Source organism: Macrobrachium nipponense, chromosome 46 (assembly GCF_015104395.2).
Source record: "Macrobrachium nipponense isolate FS-2020 chromosome 46, ASM1510439v2, whole genome shotgun sequence".
Lineage (NCBI taxonomy): Eukaryota > Metazoa > Arthropoda > Malacostraca > Decapoda > Palaemonidae > Macrobrachium > Macrobrachium nipponense.
In genome coordinates, this window is record NC_061106.1 from 43839468 (window position 1) to 43855421 (window position 15954).

Genomic DNA, 15954 nt, shown 5'->3' on the forward strand with positions numbered 1-15954 from the left:
TCCTTCTTCCCATGCACTCTTGATCCACTCGTCTTCACTGGTCTTCATATATTGCCCCAGTGCTCTGTTCTCGATGTTGACGTAGTCCTCTATGCTTAGTATTCCCCTCCCTCCTTCCTTTCGTGTTATGTATAGTCTGTCCGTATTTGCTCTTGGGTGTAGTGCTTTGTGCATTGTCATATGTTTCCTCGTTTTCTGGTCTATGCTGCGAAGTTCTGCCTTCGTCCATTCCACTATTCTGCGCTGTATCTGATTACTGGCACTGCCCATGTGTTTATGGCTTTTATCATATTTCCGGCGTTGAGTTTTGACTTGAGTATCGCCTTGAGTCTGCATATATTCTTTCCTGATCGTGTCCTTCATCTCTTGATGTTTTATATCCCCTCCTTCCATTATTCCCAGGTATTTGTATCCAGTCTCATCTATGTGTTTGATGTTGTTCCATAGTCCCAGAAGATCTTTGCCTGATCGTTATTCCTTCAGTCCTTGTTACTTTGCCCTTTTGTATGTTGACTAAGGCACATTTTTCTATTCCAAACTCCATCCTGATGTCCCCAGATACAATCCTTACAGTCTGGATTAGGATATCTATTTCCTTGATGCTCTTACCATACAGCTTGATGTCGTCCATGAACATCAGATGGCTGATTCTGTTGCCTCTTTTCTTGAGTTGGTACCCAGCATCCATCTTTTGCAGTACTTTTGTCATGGGAATCATGGCTTCTACGAAGCGTAGTGGGGACAGTGAGTCTCCCTGGAAGATCCCTCTCCTGATATTAATCTCTGCTAGTCTTATTCCAGAGCTTATAAGTATTGTATTCCAGTTGCGCATTGTATTTTTGAGGAAGCTGATGGTGTTTTCCTCTGCCCCATATATTTTCAGGCATTCTATAAGCCATGTGTGTGGTACCATGTCGAGGGCTTTCTTACAGTCTATCCATGCCATGCTTAGGTTGGTTTTCCTTCTCCTACTGTTTCCCGTTTTCATTACCATTTTGTCTATCATGGGAGCTGGTCCCTTTTGTTTTTTGTTCCCCTCAACTTCCTTTCTGCAGCCTTTCCTGTTGGTGGGGGATGGGTGTTTGTTGTAATCCTCTAGGTAGTTGTTAGTTTAGCCTTTCGCTGATGATACCTGTTATTAACTTCCACATTATTGGTAGGCAGGTGATAGGCCTGTAGTTACTGACTATATTTCCCTTACTCTTGTCTTTCTGGACTAAGGATGTTCTTCCTGTGGTCATCCATTTGGGCGCTTGGTGATTTGTGATACAATGCTGGAGTTGTTCTGCTATTCTTGGATGTAGGGCATTGAAGTTTTTGAGCCAGTATCCATGAACTTCATCAGGACCTGGGGCTTTCCAGTTGGGCATTTTCTTTAGTTGGTGTCTATTATTATTATTATTATTATTATTATTATTATTATTATTATTATTATTATTATTATTATTATTATTATTATTTCGGAAGGAGACCCTCTCGTAAACAGGTTTTGTTAATAGTGCTGAAGCAGCGACCATATTATTATTATTATTAAATAATATAGATATATATTCATAGAAGACTGCAAATCCCACAAAAGCGCTTACAAATATAACCATGGTAGGTGCATATTCCTTGCAAAGCCTGATCGTTTCCCCTTCATAACATTGGCAAACATCGTAACCCGGCAGATGCATTCCACGGCACGGCCCACCTTTGCGAAGAAGCAGTAGCAGCTTACTGCATCAGAAGCCTCCCATTCATCCCTTACAGGGATCTCCCATTCATCCCTTACAGCTACCTAATCCCAGACGCGAGCTTGTTCCTCAACATATGAAAACAACCACACACACGGACTCCAGCATTGGATGGAGTTTCTCTGACCACCATAACAAAACATGTATTGTAAAATTGTCTTGCGTTTCTTGAACAAATTGCCTTAGGTATACTTTCGTGAATATTTGGTGCGAGTGTTACCTCTCTTCACACACATTATATAGGTGGAATTATATCTAATCCAAATTACGTCATATCAGATGTTTAGGTCATAACTTTAAAAGAGCTTATTCAACATAAATTGCAAATGCAACTATTTTTTTTTAAATCGCAAATAAGAAAGAATAACTATTTTTTATATTGCAAATAAGGAAGAATAACAATTTTTTTTATATTGAAAATAAGGAAGAATAACTTTTTTATATTGCAAATAAGGAGGAAATAATTTTTCATACTGAAGGAAAATTATGTTTCCCAGAGAGAGAGAGAGAGAGAGAGAGAGAGAGAGAGAGAGAGAGAGAGAGAGAGAGAGAGAGAATCAGCCATGCAAGGAAAAGAGCAAAGAGCAAAATGAGCGGTAAATTTACAATAACTTACGTTCATGATAAAGAAAAACCCACTGTAGTGAAAAAAAACTAAGCAGCTTGTATAGCAACCCTAAACATTATTATTATTATTATTATTATTATTATTAGTTATTATTATTATTAAGTGGCACTCGCCACAGCACTTTCCCTTTAATTCTTTCTTGGCAGAAAGTTCTGATTTAAAAAAAGTGGCCCTGCGCCACCTCGAAGACCGGCAATACCTTCGTCGGCAGGAGACGGGAGAAGATATCGGGTATTGATAGCACAGGTAATGGGGGCGTCCCACACGTCTCAGGTAGCAACGCCGGGATGCTCTCTCTCTCTCTCTCTCTCTCTCTCTCTCTCTCTGTCGTTATCGCAAGTTCAATTCTAAGATATATGCTGCTTGCTTCCCTCAACTATCATATTTCTCTCCTCTCTCTCTGTTACTATGATTCTCTCTCTCTCTCTCTCTCTCTCTCTCGTTATCTCAAGTTCAGTTATGAGATATATATGATCAACTCCCTCACCATTACGACCTCTCTCTCTCTCTCTCTCTCTCTCTGTCGTTATCGCAAGTTCAATCTAAGATATATGCTGCTTGCTTCTCACTATCATATTTCTCTCTCTCTTGTTCTATGATTCTCTCTCTCTCTCTCTCTCTCTCTCTCTCTCTCTCTCTCTCTCTCTCTCTCTCTCTCTCTCGTTATCTCAAGTTCAGTTATGAGATATATATGATAACTCCCTCACCTATTACGACTCTCTCTCTCTCTCTCTCTCTCTCTCTCTCTCTCTCTCTCTCTCTCTCTCTCTCTCTCTCTCTCTCTCTCTCTCTGATAAAGTAAAGTTAAAAACTCCAACGTTCAGTTCAGATGCATAAAAAAAATACACAAATATGTCTCCATTTTTCATGTTCTGTTCAATCATTCTCTCCCTCATAATGTTGAGTTTAAGTACAAACTCCTCTTGTTTCCTTCCAACTAAGATACACACAAAAATACAATCACACAACCTCTCCCACTGGCGGCGCCCACATTTTTAGCGTTAACACACTTCGTATTTATTATATTGATGGAAGGCACAAGCGACGATAATTATCATGCATGCGGGCGTTCTGCTGTTACTTATTCGACTCTGGGATACAGTCATTGTGTCATTATCATATTCATGATACAGTCATTGTGTCATTATCATATTCATGACGTCATTACAAAGCCTCTCATACCCTTCCCGTCAACGAAACAGTTGTAACTTAGGGCTTTGGGGCGTCACATGTAATGAAACCTGCTGTGCACAACACCTGCATCTACTAGCAAATCACAACAACAATAATAACAAGCACGCACCTGGCAATCCATTAATAATTGCTTGAATTTCACTATGCACCATGTTGTTGCATACAAGTACATTTTAAAGTCAAAGCCAATCACATTAAGATGTAGCACATTGTAGCACAAGCGACATCAGTATGCAGAAGTCCATTATGTCCGCACCACAGGTACAAGGAAAATAAGTTTGTTTTGGAGGCTTCGATAAGACAGACAATACCCCTCGTTACCTGAAGCTCAGAGTGTGACCATTAATACCTGCCACGAAGACCCGCGCGTCTGCCACCTGCATCCTTATCTTTCTATCAGAGCTATCGCTCGTCTTTCAGGAGTCCTTGGTGAAGCCTAATAACATTAGGATAAGAAACGTGGGTTTATCCCCGGGAATAGCCAATTTCTGTACGGACAAATAAATGATCAACTCATATACCACCATTAAACTCATGGATCTGGGAATGCATAGGAGAGGCGATGCTTCTGTGCATGATGTCACTTGCTTTCAGGACCAAGGGATGCACCAGGAAGCATTGCCCAATGAGGAAAGAGAACCAAATGAACGAGTCAAATCACTGAGTCAACAACAACTACATCAACCATCTTCGTGCCCCCAGTTGCCCTCAGTCTCATCATGGCGACTTCCAATGTTACCAAGCGAAGTCCTGTTTTCTAAGAATAGGAACTGTTTCCAATTATAGGAAAAAAAAAAAAAAGAGACAGACTTCACTATCTTCGGCAGCAACTAGAACTTCTGCGTGTTGTTGATCTTAACTTTAACAGGTGGACATTTATCATGCCTTCAGCTAAATATTGAAGAGGTGAAAGTCCGCTACAGCTTGCACGAGAAAATGCAGATGAGGACAAAACCGAAATAGCTGTACACGGCTGGGCCATTTTATTTATTTATTTATTCAGATTTTTTTTTTTACCAAATGATCCGAATCAGGATTAACAATGAAATCTAGCGCAGAGAACCTCCGGCTAACCTCAAGCCTTCCAAAAATAGCTCCCACAAAACCGTGCTAGGAGACACTTATGGACCACAGTTGCATTTTCATAAGACTTCACCAGAAACGTGACAAGGGTACCCGTCTGAATTTACTTCATACTCGTATAGGATCTAAGCCCTGTTGAAAACACAATCAACAATATCACCTGAGTTGAAAATATGTGTAATTCATTCGTCAAAATATTTTCAACGTGAACAAACTAAATCAATACCTCTTTGCAGTAGGGAAGACTTACTTATGCGAGGAAGAGAAGATACGTAACTAGGATTTAAAAATGAAGTTATTTATGAACAAAATCAATGGCAGTTTTTATTCATAATTATATATAAAAGTAGGTTTACGTATCTAACAGAAGTTTTAAGGGTAAAATTACTTATTTTTTATAGAAGTTTCCGTTAATTTTTTTCCATCATGCCTGTTTTTTTTCCATCTGTCCATCCGCCTGTGGTGTTTTCGTATGGTAACACTGCGTCCCAGGCTTTAAATAGTTACGCTATGAGTAAGTTTTAGGTAAATAAAAGGATATCTGGGTGTACATTTGCAATTAAAAAGTGTTTTAATAATTTACTGTATTCGAATTACACCGTTAATATTCAAAATAGGACATTATCATAATTGTTGAATGTAAGCTGAATGTAACTGTCTAGAGCCCGGGATGCAGTGTTACCATACGCAAACACCGCAGGCGGGAGGACAGATGGAAAAAAACAGAGTATAGATGCCAATTACATTGACACCAAGAGAGCTGCAAGCAGTGACTGATTGTACCATTTTACACATACAAAGTAACATGTCTTTCCATATTCAAATGCACACGGACACTTACATGTTTCTTTCCCCTTCTATGTATTTTTTTTCCATATCAGGACTACATGTTCCAGTCAACCACCAACCGTTTGTACACAGACACCCAATATTTGCACATATATGAGTTCATATTAACATAAATACATCGCCAGTATCAGGTAGGGACATCGTTATTTTTTAAGGACACTTATAACAATAGAGTGTAAACAAACACATATGTGTGTTTACTCTATTGTATATATATGTGTATATGTATATATATATGTATATGTATATATATGCATGATTATAATCACTTTAGCACGTGATTCATTTATCACATATCCACTGACGAAGGATATCGAAATAAAGTCGGAACCGTTCAGGACTTACACCCCGCCTCTTATTTTTCACCTGTGGATATGTGTGATATATATACATAGATGATGTATGTGTTCACCGTGTCACATATGTGGCTGTACATACATGCATACATAAATAAGTCAACTCACAATGCGAGTTGAAAGAACGCAAATTACAGAACGATTATATATTCGGAAAACAAAAGGTATCATAATATCTCAACAGAAACATTACCACACGATGAAGACGTTCATCTTCTTTGTGTCAACGACGCTTAACGAAGTAAATTAGGGGGACTAATTGCAGATGATGAACCTTAATTAAATCCTCCTCAAGGGATGATAACTGGCGTGTCGTGCAATAGTAAACCCCTCGGATCCTGAAATCACTCTCAAGGAGTCGTTAGCCTTGTCGAATGACTAAACAAAGGCCAATTAGAGTTCTGTTTATCTATTTCGCAAACAAAGCAAAATTAAATGAAGAAATTGTTGTTTATGTTGTCAGCAAATAATAGAGAAAAAGGTAAACACACCTGCCATCATGCTTGGCAGGTGTTTCTACACAAACCATAACAACAACCACAACAACAACGAGAGAGAGAGAGAGAGAGAGAGAGAGAGAGAGAGAGAGAGAGAGAGAGAGAGACGCCTGTTACGATCTTTGCACCTTTGTTACGATTGAGATGCAGTGGAGTCGACCTTTAATTACGAATGTATGAGATTTACTTTTTTGAAGACTTACTGAACACACAGTAGCAGTATTGATAGCAATGAGGAAGGCAATATATATTTAAGAATCATCTAAATACATATCATGGAGCCGATGTTTGGGAATTCACCACCTGTAACGTTTATAGCCTCTGTTCTATATACATTTGCCGTGCAAACGTTTAGCGAGATTGCCGATGCAAGACTAAGTTGCGTTATTTCCACAATCGAAAGATAACAGATAAACAGAAAATGAGGGAATTCTAAGACAAAATACTTACGGTGGATCATTTAGCCAGCTTTAACAGAACCTCAGACATACCTAAAAAAAGAAAAAAGACGTCAGTGGTTAGAAACTTTCAGCAATGAAGGTTACTTTAAGCGAGAATAAACGTGAAAGATGATAACGGATTGGTAATATATTAGTAATAATACAGCAATATTAGTCTGTAATATATATATAGTATATATATATATATATATATATATATATTATATATATATCATTATATATATATATAATTATATATATTTATATATATATATATATATATATATATAATATATATATATATATATATATATATATATATTACATAAATAGTTTTATTCACAACTACAAAGGCACAAATATTGTATCATATCCATTTCCCTATATAACTTGGGAATAAGTTACAACTCACTGCTTCGTCACCAGTGAGAGTGAATGAGTCATAAACAGAGGTATTAATTATATATGTATGTATGTATGTATTATACACACGTACAGACGAAGGAACCTACAACAATTCAATTTTACGCTACAGCGCTCGTAATTAAAACAAATTTCTCTCCTTGCGGTAATCAAAGGCGTTACCACATAAATATACTTATGACGCAAGGGTACCAAGAATATATTTGTAGCTGGGATATGGGAACACAGTAAAACTATGCATACTTCCTAAACTCGAAAAATCCCCGTTGACCACATGGCACACGAAGGTATGTTACCGCATGAACTACTTGGGTGATGAAGGTATGTTACCGCATGAGCTATACTTGGGTGTCTTATGCCGGCTCTTATGCAATAATGGAGAAGGTCCCCGGCGCCACATCGCCAAATGAGGCTACAAAAACCAATTAGCAATAATTCAGTTTGAGGAGTCTTCCTATTAGGGAGCAACACAAAAGCAGCCTTCACGGTTTGTGCACTCTTTTCGAATAAAAAGATAATTAGAAAAAAAATAATTAGCAATTATGACAAAAAGGTAGGTATACATCGGCCGTTATTAAAAAGAAGCCAAAATGTTGCTCCCAATTATTTTCGAGCTAATAAGTAATCTCCCTTTTTTTTATCCGAGTTAATTGGAAAATAATGATCAATGGCGATTAACCTCTTTTAGAACCTAATGATATGGTATAGTGTGCCTTTTCTGATCGAAGCTTGAAGCCTTACCGACCAACGCTGCGAGGATGCTGTAACAAGTATTATCAACAGTAAGGCAATCCACAATACAGTTCTTTTGTCAATGCTGGCAACAGCCACCTGACGAACACGCATAAACATCTACGTGTATGTATAGTATACATACACGTAGACATTTATGCGTGTTCGTCAGGTGGCTGTTGTCAACAATGACAAAAACTGTTTTGTGAATTGCCTTAATTATTCACTCTTTATCTGTCTCTCATTATATGTACAATATATATATATATATATATATATATATATATATATATATATATATCTATATACGAATGATGTATACGAACTATACATGCATATATATATATATTATATATATATATATATATCATATATTCTATATATAATGCACATATAATAAGACATGATCATGACGAAAGACGAACGAATAAGAAGTAATAAGTGAGTGTACTTCCATATCCAACAAAAGCCTTGGAGTGATTCATCTCAGTAAATGGAAGAGAGACGTGACGCTTCCTTGACAACCGCCCTCAAAAAGAAAACCTCTATTAATGGGGGCTTTTGGATTGGAAATTATGCAATGACTACCACATTTCGCGCAGCAACTGTTTCATGAAGAACCTTCTTTATATAAAATGGTGTCCTCCCAAAGATATACCCAGTGGCATCAGCTAAAAGCAACGGTAAACTGAAGAAAAAAAAAAAAAAAAAGGAAAAAAAAAACCCTGCGTCCATGACATTTGCTGTCAAGGATGTGAATCGGGTACTATACTCGTAATTCCAATTACGAGGAAGTATTACCAAACAAAATTTAGAAACCTCTCATAAATGCTACACACACACACACACATGCATTATGCATTCACATGTACAGGTACTTACTGGACGACAATACAACACGCGAAGAAACGCTAGGAAAGATAAAATTGAGGAAATAAAAACTGGAAGAACAACGGTTCCACACACGAATTCTCTGGTCGTGTCTGGAAAAGCAAAGAGTGGTCGTGACCTTTAAAAAGAGTCGTAACTTCAAGCACCATGCAGTCCTTCGTTTATGCTGAAGACTCTTGGATAGTTACCAATGAAGCCTCGAGAGAAAATAACACAAGACAGACAAACGTTTAAGCAAAGTTAAATCCATAAATGTTTGATTGTTTACGGTCACACGCAAAGTACGTGTATTCAATTGTACACACAGGGAATACTCTCATCCATACTGCATACACAAGAGCTGGTTTCACCTTAGAACATACACGTTGTCGGCATGGAACAAGAATTCTACCCTTAGCGATTTCATGGGGCTTAAGTACACGGTTGCTCGCCATAAAATAAGAAAAAGAGAAATTTTAGAAAGTTATTTTCTAATTTTGGCTGTGCATTAACATACCCCGAGTGCTTTTATCATTTATTCAGTTCACCCTGCATAATAATACTGAGGATGTAATTATTATTATTATTATTATTATTATTATTATTATTATTAATTATTATTATTATTATTGGAGAAACAACAAATCCACAGTTTATTTGTAAACTGTTTAAATTTAAATTTAAAAAGAAAACCAGCAAGGATAGCTTTCGGGAACAGCTATTACTTGCTGTTTTTTATATTTACTAATTTGATTGTTACATTTACATAACTGTTGATCAGTTTCTCCATTTGAAGACTCGTGCTACTATGAGGATTTTATTATTATTTTATTAATTATTATTATTCATTATTATATTATTATTATTATTATTATTATTATTATTATTATTATTATCATTCTAAACCCATAGCATGCTACCATCTACAATAAAAACAATACATCAAAAATGTCTATCAGCCAATGCTCTGATGCCTTTGGTAAAAAAATATGACAAATCGAAATAAGCAGTAAGCAATCACGACTCTCACAAAACATAGCATCATTAACATTGACACACACAGCATATTCTCCATAAGCACAGAATATATACCTCATTTACGACCTAGACTTCCAGACTTTCCAAGACTTCCAGACTTTCCAGCGACATTTCACGAGGTTTTTAAAACCAGACTTTACCTTCGCACCCGAACGCGTTTTCGAGTCACATGCAGACCAAGGCCGAACGGAGAAACCATTCCCCACAATAAACAGAAGGTTCTTGGAGGAACCAGTAAAGGCTATACAGCTAGGTCAGAACAGCAACAAGCACACCTCAAGAACAGCAACAAGCAGCGCAACTTCTGCCTGCCTGCTTCCCTCAACAGTCATAGCAATAACGCCAGCAACAAGATGAGCGAACGAGCACAGCAGGTTTGGCTACGTGGAAGAAGATGGCTACCTCCCCGCTGGGCCGACATGCACACAAATAAAAACGATGGCAATCGGGTAACGTCTGGCCTGAACCCTGAGCAAGGTTATACCCATAAAACCCGGTTGGAACACAAGGGCCTTTACATACCTCCTTCCCGGTTCTGCGTAAGTGGCCGATGGCTGGCACGTTTTTTTTTTTTTTTTTTTTTTTTTTTTTTTTTTTTTTGTTTTTTTTTTTTTTTTTTTACCTGCATGGCCGCGCCATTAAGTTAACTGAACCCGACACCGGGAATTTTGAAATGCACCGCGAACAGTAAGAACGACGCTGGAAATCGCGCAATTAGAGCCAATTAAAACAGGTGATGGGAAGCTCACATAGTAATGCTCTGAGGACCGTCATCACACCAACATGAGATAAGTAGAGTATCCGTAATGAAATTAGATTCCCAAGAAACGAAATCATAATCTGGTCTACCTTCGGCTTAATACTGCCATATATATCGTTTATGAATACGCATACCTCATTCAAACAATAAAGGAAATAAAGCCAATTAAGGTAAGATCATGGACAAAGAGCAGGAGTACCTGGATACCTTCCTTGACAACGGGTTCCAGCACCCGGTAAACTCAACTTCAAACAAAGAACACCAGCTGTTTTTTTTTTTTTTTGTGATGTTGTTTGAGATTAAGCTGGCCATATGCCAGCACGGGCTCTTGCTCCTAGAGCAGCCCGTAGTCTTTTGTGAACGAATATCTCTTTTTAAATCACTCAGACGATCAGCTTGGATCTCGAGTCGTAACCAAATTACTTACTAGTCAGCTATAATAATAATAATAATAATAATAATAATAATAATAATAATAATAATAATAATAATAATAATAATAATAATAATAATAATTTCTATTGCCGTGACTATTCTCAATGTTCCTGTCACTTCCTGTCATTGATGTTTTTGTGCTATTACAGCTACCAACATTATGTTCGTAACGTAAGGTTAAAACGGATGAATATTTATAACGAATGATTAACGGTCACTGACACCAGCCGTAATATGGTCAGTAAGAAACGAAGAAGACTGCAATAATAACAGAAAACGGTAGATTATTCGACATACGTTGATCATACAAAGCATAAATTTCCATTTAACTTCTCGTAAGCTGCCCATATCACAGGATATAAAGACACACTTCTGCGGAAGAATGGTGTTAATTGGATGTGTTTACCACCACGATGTCTTGCAATGTCACTGTAAACACCGTATTTTCTTCAATGAAACCGAGCAAAGATAGCATTCGCGAATGCTAAAGCTCTATGAAGCTAGTAAGTAGTTACTGACTAACATTCTTCTGGCAGGATATTAGATGTATCGCTCAGAGTATCTGCAATGATTTAGTAAGGGCATCTTATATCACGCCTCAGTGGCGTGATCGGTATGGTCTTTGCCTGCCACCACCGTGGCCGCGAGTTCGATTCTTCTCGGGCATTCCGTTAAGGGGTCAAAGATGTGTATTTCTGGTGATAGAAGTTCACTCTCGACGTGGTTAGGAAGCCACGTAAAGCCGTTGGTCCCGTTGCTGAATAACCACTGGTTCCACGCAACGTAAAAACACCATACAAACAAAAACAAACATATCAACGTAAAGCCAATGACACTTGAGACATCACGGGATTTTCCAAGTTACTGTTTACTGTTGGAGGGAGAACGCTCATGTCAGGTTGTTTCTGACTCAGCACTACTGCTGAACCTCGGTCACAAGAGAGATCCAGACAAGTTCAATGACCGAGCATCTGGTTGAGAAAGTATCTTAATACCCTGATGATGTCAAGGGCATCCACTAAATTACCAGAAGGAAGGATTTTCATCCTTTTCCATGCTGATAAAAGACAGGTGCTTTACTTTTTCTTTTCAACATATCACACAGCTTTTAATAAGGAACCCCTCAGAGGGCAACATCGACAGCTTCATGTAGAATTTTTTCCCTTTATGGGAAAAATCTATATATATCACTCTTCCAGATACCTATGTTTATCGAAAAAAAACACAGGAAAACAATTTCTACTCAAACTGGGTGTCCTTACGAGTCGACATAATATATTCATTTATTTGAACAGATGCCATTATCATAAGTATAAGGATTTAGCCTTCCTTAGTATCTAGGCGAGTTGCAAAAGTAAGGAATCTGTTATGAATTTGTGAATTAAATGGTAGCTAATACTTTGCATATTACGGAGTGTGCGAACTGGGTAAAAACTGAATATCTGTGAAGGTTAGTGGTTCTTTAATTGCGTGTGTAATTTCTATTTCACAAAAAAAATGAATACGCAAGTGGAAGATAACTTTTTTTTTTTTTTTTAACTATTTATAAGCACGAAATGAAGCATTTTAGGGAATAATATAATGAAAACAAACATAAATATATACGAAAAGATTAAACAAAAACCATAGAGGAAATAACACCCTCCATCGAAAACGAACAAAGTGGCAATAAAGGAGTATTAAATTAAAATAACCTGCGTAAATAAGCAAGAATAAAAAACACTGCCTATCAGAAACAGATGCAAGATTGAGGAAATCCAGAGAATGAAGTAAATTACAACAAATAAAAACGAGGGCGCAAAAAGTAAAGAGGTAAACAAAATCTTACGGCATTCGTAATTTCAAAGGCAAAGAAACCCCGGGTAACTAAAGGCCCTCGGGCCACAAGAAACACTATAATAATAATATACCGCTGAGATGAGACGAAAAAATGGCCCATAAAAAAATTACGCAAAAGAAAACTGCAACGGAATAAACAGACGCGGTGAATAAACACGAGAGCGCTCTCTCTCTCTCTCTCTCTCTCTCTCTCTCTCTCTCTCTCTCTCCATTCAGCAACGTCAGCATTTACAAAACTGGAAATTCAAGACCTCACAAAAAAGTCCACGAGATCTATCTAGAAAAGCGCAAAGGATAATATCATCCTATATCTCATCCTGAATCCGCAGTTGATTTTTTTGTTTTTTTCCTTTCCGGGATATCTTCTTGATGACACTCCTCTTATCTTCTATCCCCAGGTGCTATGGGGGGGGGGGGGGGGGGGGGGGGGGGGGGGGGGGGGGGGGGGGGGGCCCGAGGGGGGGGGGGGGTGGGGGGAGGGGGGGGGGGGGGGGGGGGGGGTGGGGGGTTGGGGGGTGGGGGGGGGGGGGGGGGGGGGGGGGGGGGGGGGGGGGGGGGGGGGGGGGGGGGCTTAGCTGGCTTTCTAGGACGCTGAAGTCAGAAGGTGACTGGACCGTAATTCAAGTAGATAATGATCAGGCTGCTGGTTTGGGCCCCCAGGTGAGGATTGGGCAGAGGTCAGGAGGGGGTCTTTATAGTAAGACATTTCGTGACCCTCTCGAAACCTGCACTCATAAGTAGCTAAATCTCTCTCTCTCTCTCGTCTCTCTCTCTCTCTCATCTCTCTCTCTCTCTATATATATATATATATATATATATATATATATATATATATATATATATATATATATATATATATATATATCTATATATATTGCACATTCACATTTATATACATATAGTATAGATATGTCTTTATACATACAATCACACAAACATATATACATATGTCTTTATAAATACAAACACACAATCTATATGTGTGTGCGTGTGTTTATATGTAGCATAAAAGTTACCTGAAATGATTCATATACACAAATTTTCATTGCATACTCCGGCATGGCAAAAAAAGAAAAAAAAAATCAAATTACGCAGATGCCCAACAATGTACCAATTTGAAGAGCATAAAATCTTAAAAGACATCAAAATATCGGGGCTGGTATCTCCTCATTCCCCGGGGGCACCTGAACTTTTATCAATGATTGTGTTTGTTCCAGCGCAATTAAATGCCTCTAAAATATACAAAAATGATAAAGAAAAAAAAAAGTTAATGAGAGTGAGCAGAGGAAGTGGATGTGGATTTCTTGCGTGAAACAACCCATTAGGGAAGGAATGAGTCTCCTGGAAGTTTGTAATGACAACTTGAAGAATGACGCCTCGTTATCTGCTCTTTCATTTGTATTATCAACGGGAAGACCAGTCGGTGAGGTCAAGCCATGCAACTATAAAAGGCCTTTAATCTATCACGGAAATGGAATCGCTACTGCAGCATGAAAGATCATTGCAACGTCGGAATAAATAAAATAAATAAATAAATAAATATATAAATAAATAAATAAGCAGTCACTGATGTAGTCCTTCTAAATAAACAAATAAATAAATAAATAAATAAGCAGTCATTGATGTATTCCTCCTAAATAAAAGAAATAAATAAATAAATAAATAAGCAGTCATTGATGTATTCCTCCTAAATAAAATAAAATAAAATAAATAAATAAATAAATAAATAAGCAGTCATTGATGTATTTCTCCTCAATAAATTAAATAAATAAATAAATAAAGAAATAAATAAGCAGTCATTGATGTGTTCCTCCTAAATAAATTAAATAAATAAATAAATAAATATGCAGTCATTGATGTGTTCCTCCTAAATAAAATAAAATAAATAAATAAATAAATGAATAAATAAGCAGTCATTGATGTATTCCTCCTAAATAAAATAAAATAAAATAAATAAATAAATAAATAAATAAGCAGTCATTGATGTATTCCTCCTGAATAAAATAAAATACAATAAATAAATAAATAAATAAATAAATAAATAAATTAGTAATTAAAGAAATAAATAAGCAGTTATTGATGTATTCCTCCTAAGTAAAAGAAATAAAATAAAATAAAATAAATAAATTAGCAGTCATTGAATGTATTCCTCCTTTAATTTGATGTAAATTCCTCCAAATAAATAAAATCAAACAAACAAATAAGCAAATAAAATAAATAAATAGCAGTCATTGATGCATTCCTCCTAAATAAATAAATAAATAAATAAATAAGCAGTCATCGAAGTATTCCCTCTGTATGGCCTTGCTTGCGATTTCACTAAGCAATCATACTCCGCACAAGCGCACGTGAACATATCATCAGCGACTTTCGAATGATTTTCTTGAATGACATTCAGATTTTGAACATAAACAATCAATAATACATATTCAGTGACCACGAGGACACGAAAGCGCGCTCTCGTGTCGGTAAGACATTCTTGAGTACGGTTGACCAGTGAGTGAGGGAAAAAATAAATAAAAAAGTAAAAAATAGATAAATAAATGAATCAGCAGGCTTCGTTCACCTCAGAGCTGAACGTATTTGACTGTAAAATCTATAACAGGCAAATGCTCATATCAAGTGGCCAGTATATTACAAAAAAATAATATGAGTATCATGGACGATGGCATAGATTATAAATTCCATATATGAAAGACAATATATTTTGCTTTTTGGATAATATCACAAGTGCAAAAATCTAAAAAAATCTTTCCTTATCAACAGAATGAGTTTTCCGTTTGCCAGAGAGAGAGAGAGAGAGAGAGAGAGAGAGAGAGAGAGAGATATAAACTGTCATTTGAAATAATGATACCACAGAAAGAACAGCCATGGTTTTATAGTCGCAGCAGTGAAATTTCTGCTATAGTATAGCATTTGCCCTTGAACATAGCGTAACCATGAATTTTTTTGTATTTGAAAAGGCTGGACATACAGACTATATATGTAGACATTTCACCGTAACAGCAACTACCTAGGATCTGGTTATCTGTTGTTTTGATCGAATGGTAGGTAAAATGCGGCGTACAAAAGTA

The 15954-nt window shown here is 37.0% G+C and overlaps 1 protein-coding gene across 4 annotated transcripts in view; it reads right to left on the minus strand.

Moving 5' to 3' along the window:
- The window catches only part of LOC135214992 (uncharacterized), a 294976-nt gene that overhangs the window by 86497 nt on the left and 192525 nt on the right, over positions 1-15954 (minus strand). Inside the window, exon 1 of one of the 4 annotated variants that reach the window (XM_064249520.1) lies at positions 6794-6838. The exons of the other annotated variants lie outside the window; for them this stretch is intronic. Coding sequence (XP_064105590.1) covers positions 6794-6803 — 10 coding nt within the window. The 5' untranslated portion in view covers positions 6804-6838. Of the gene's footprint in view, positions 1-6793; positions 6839-15954 lie in introns of those variants that run through there. 4 annotated transcript variants of the gene reach the window in all.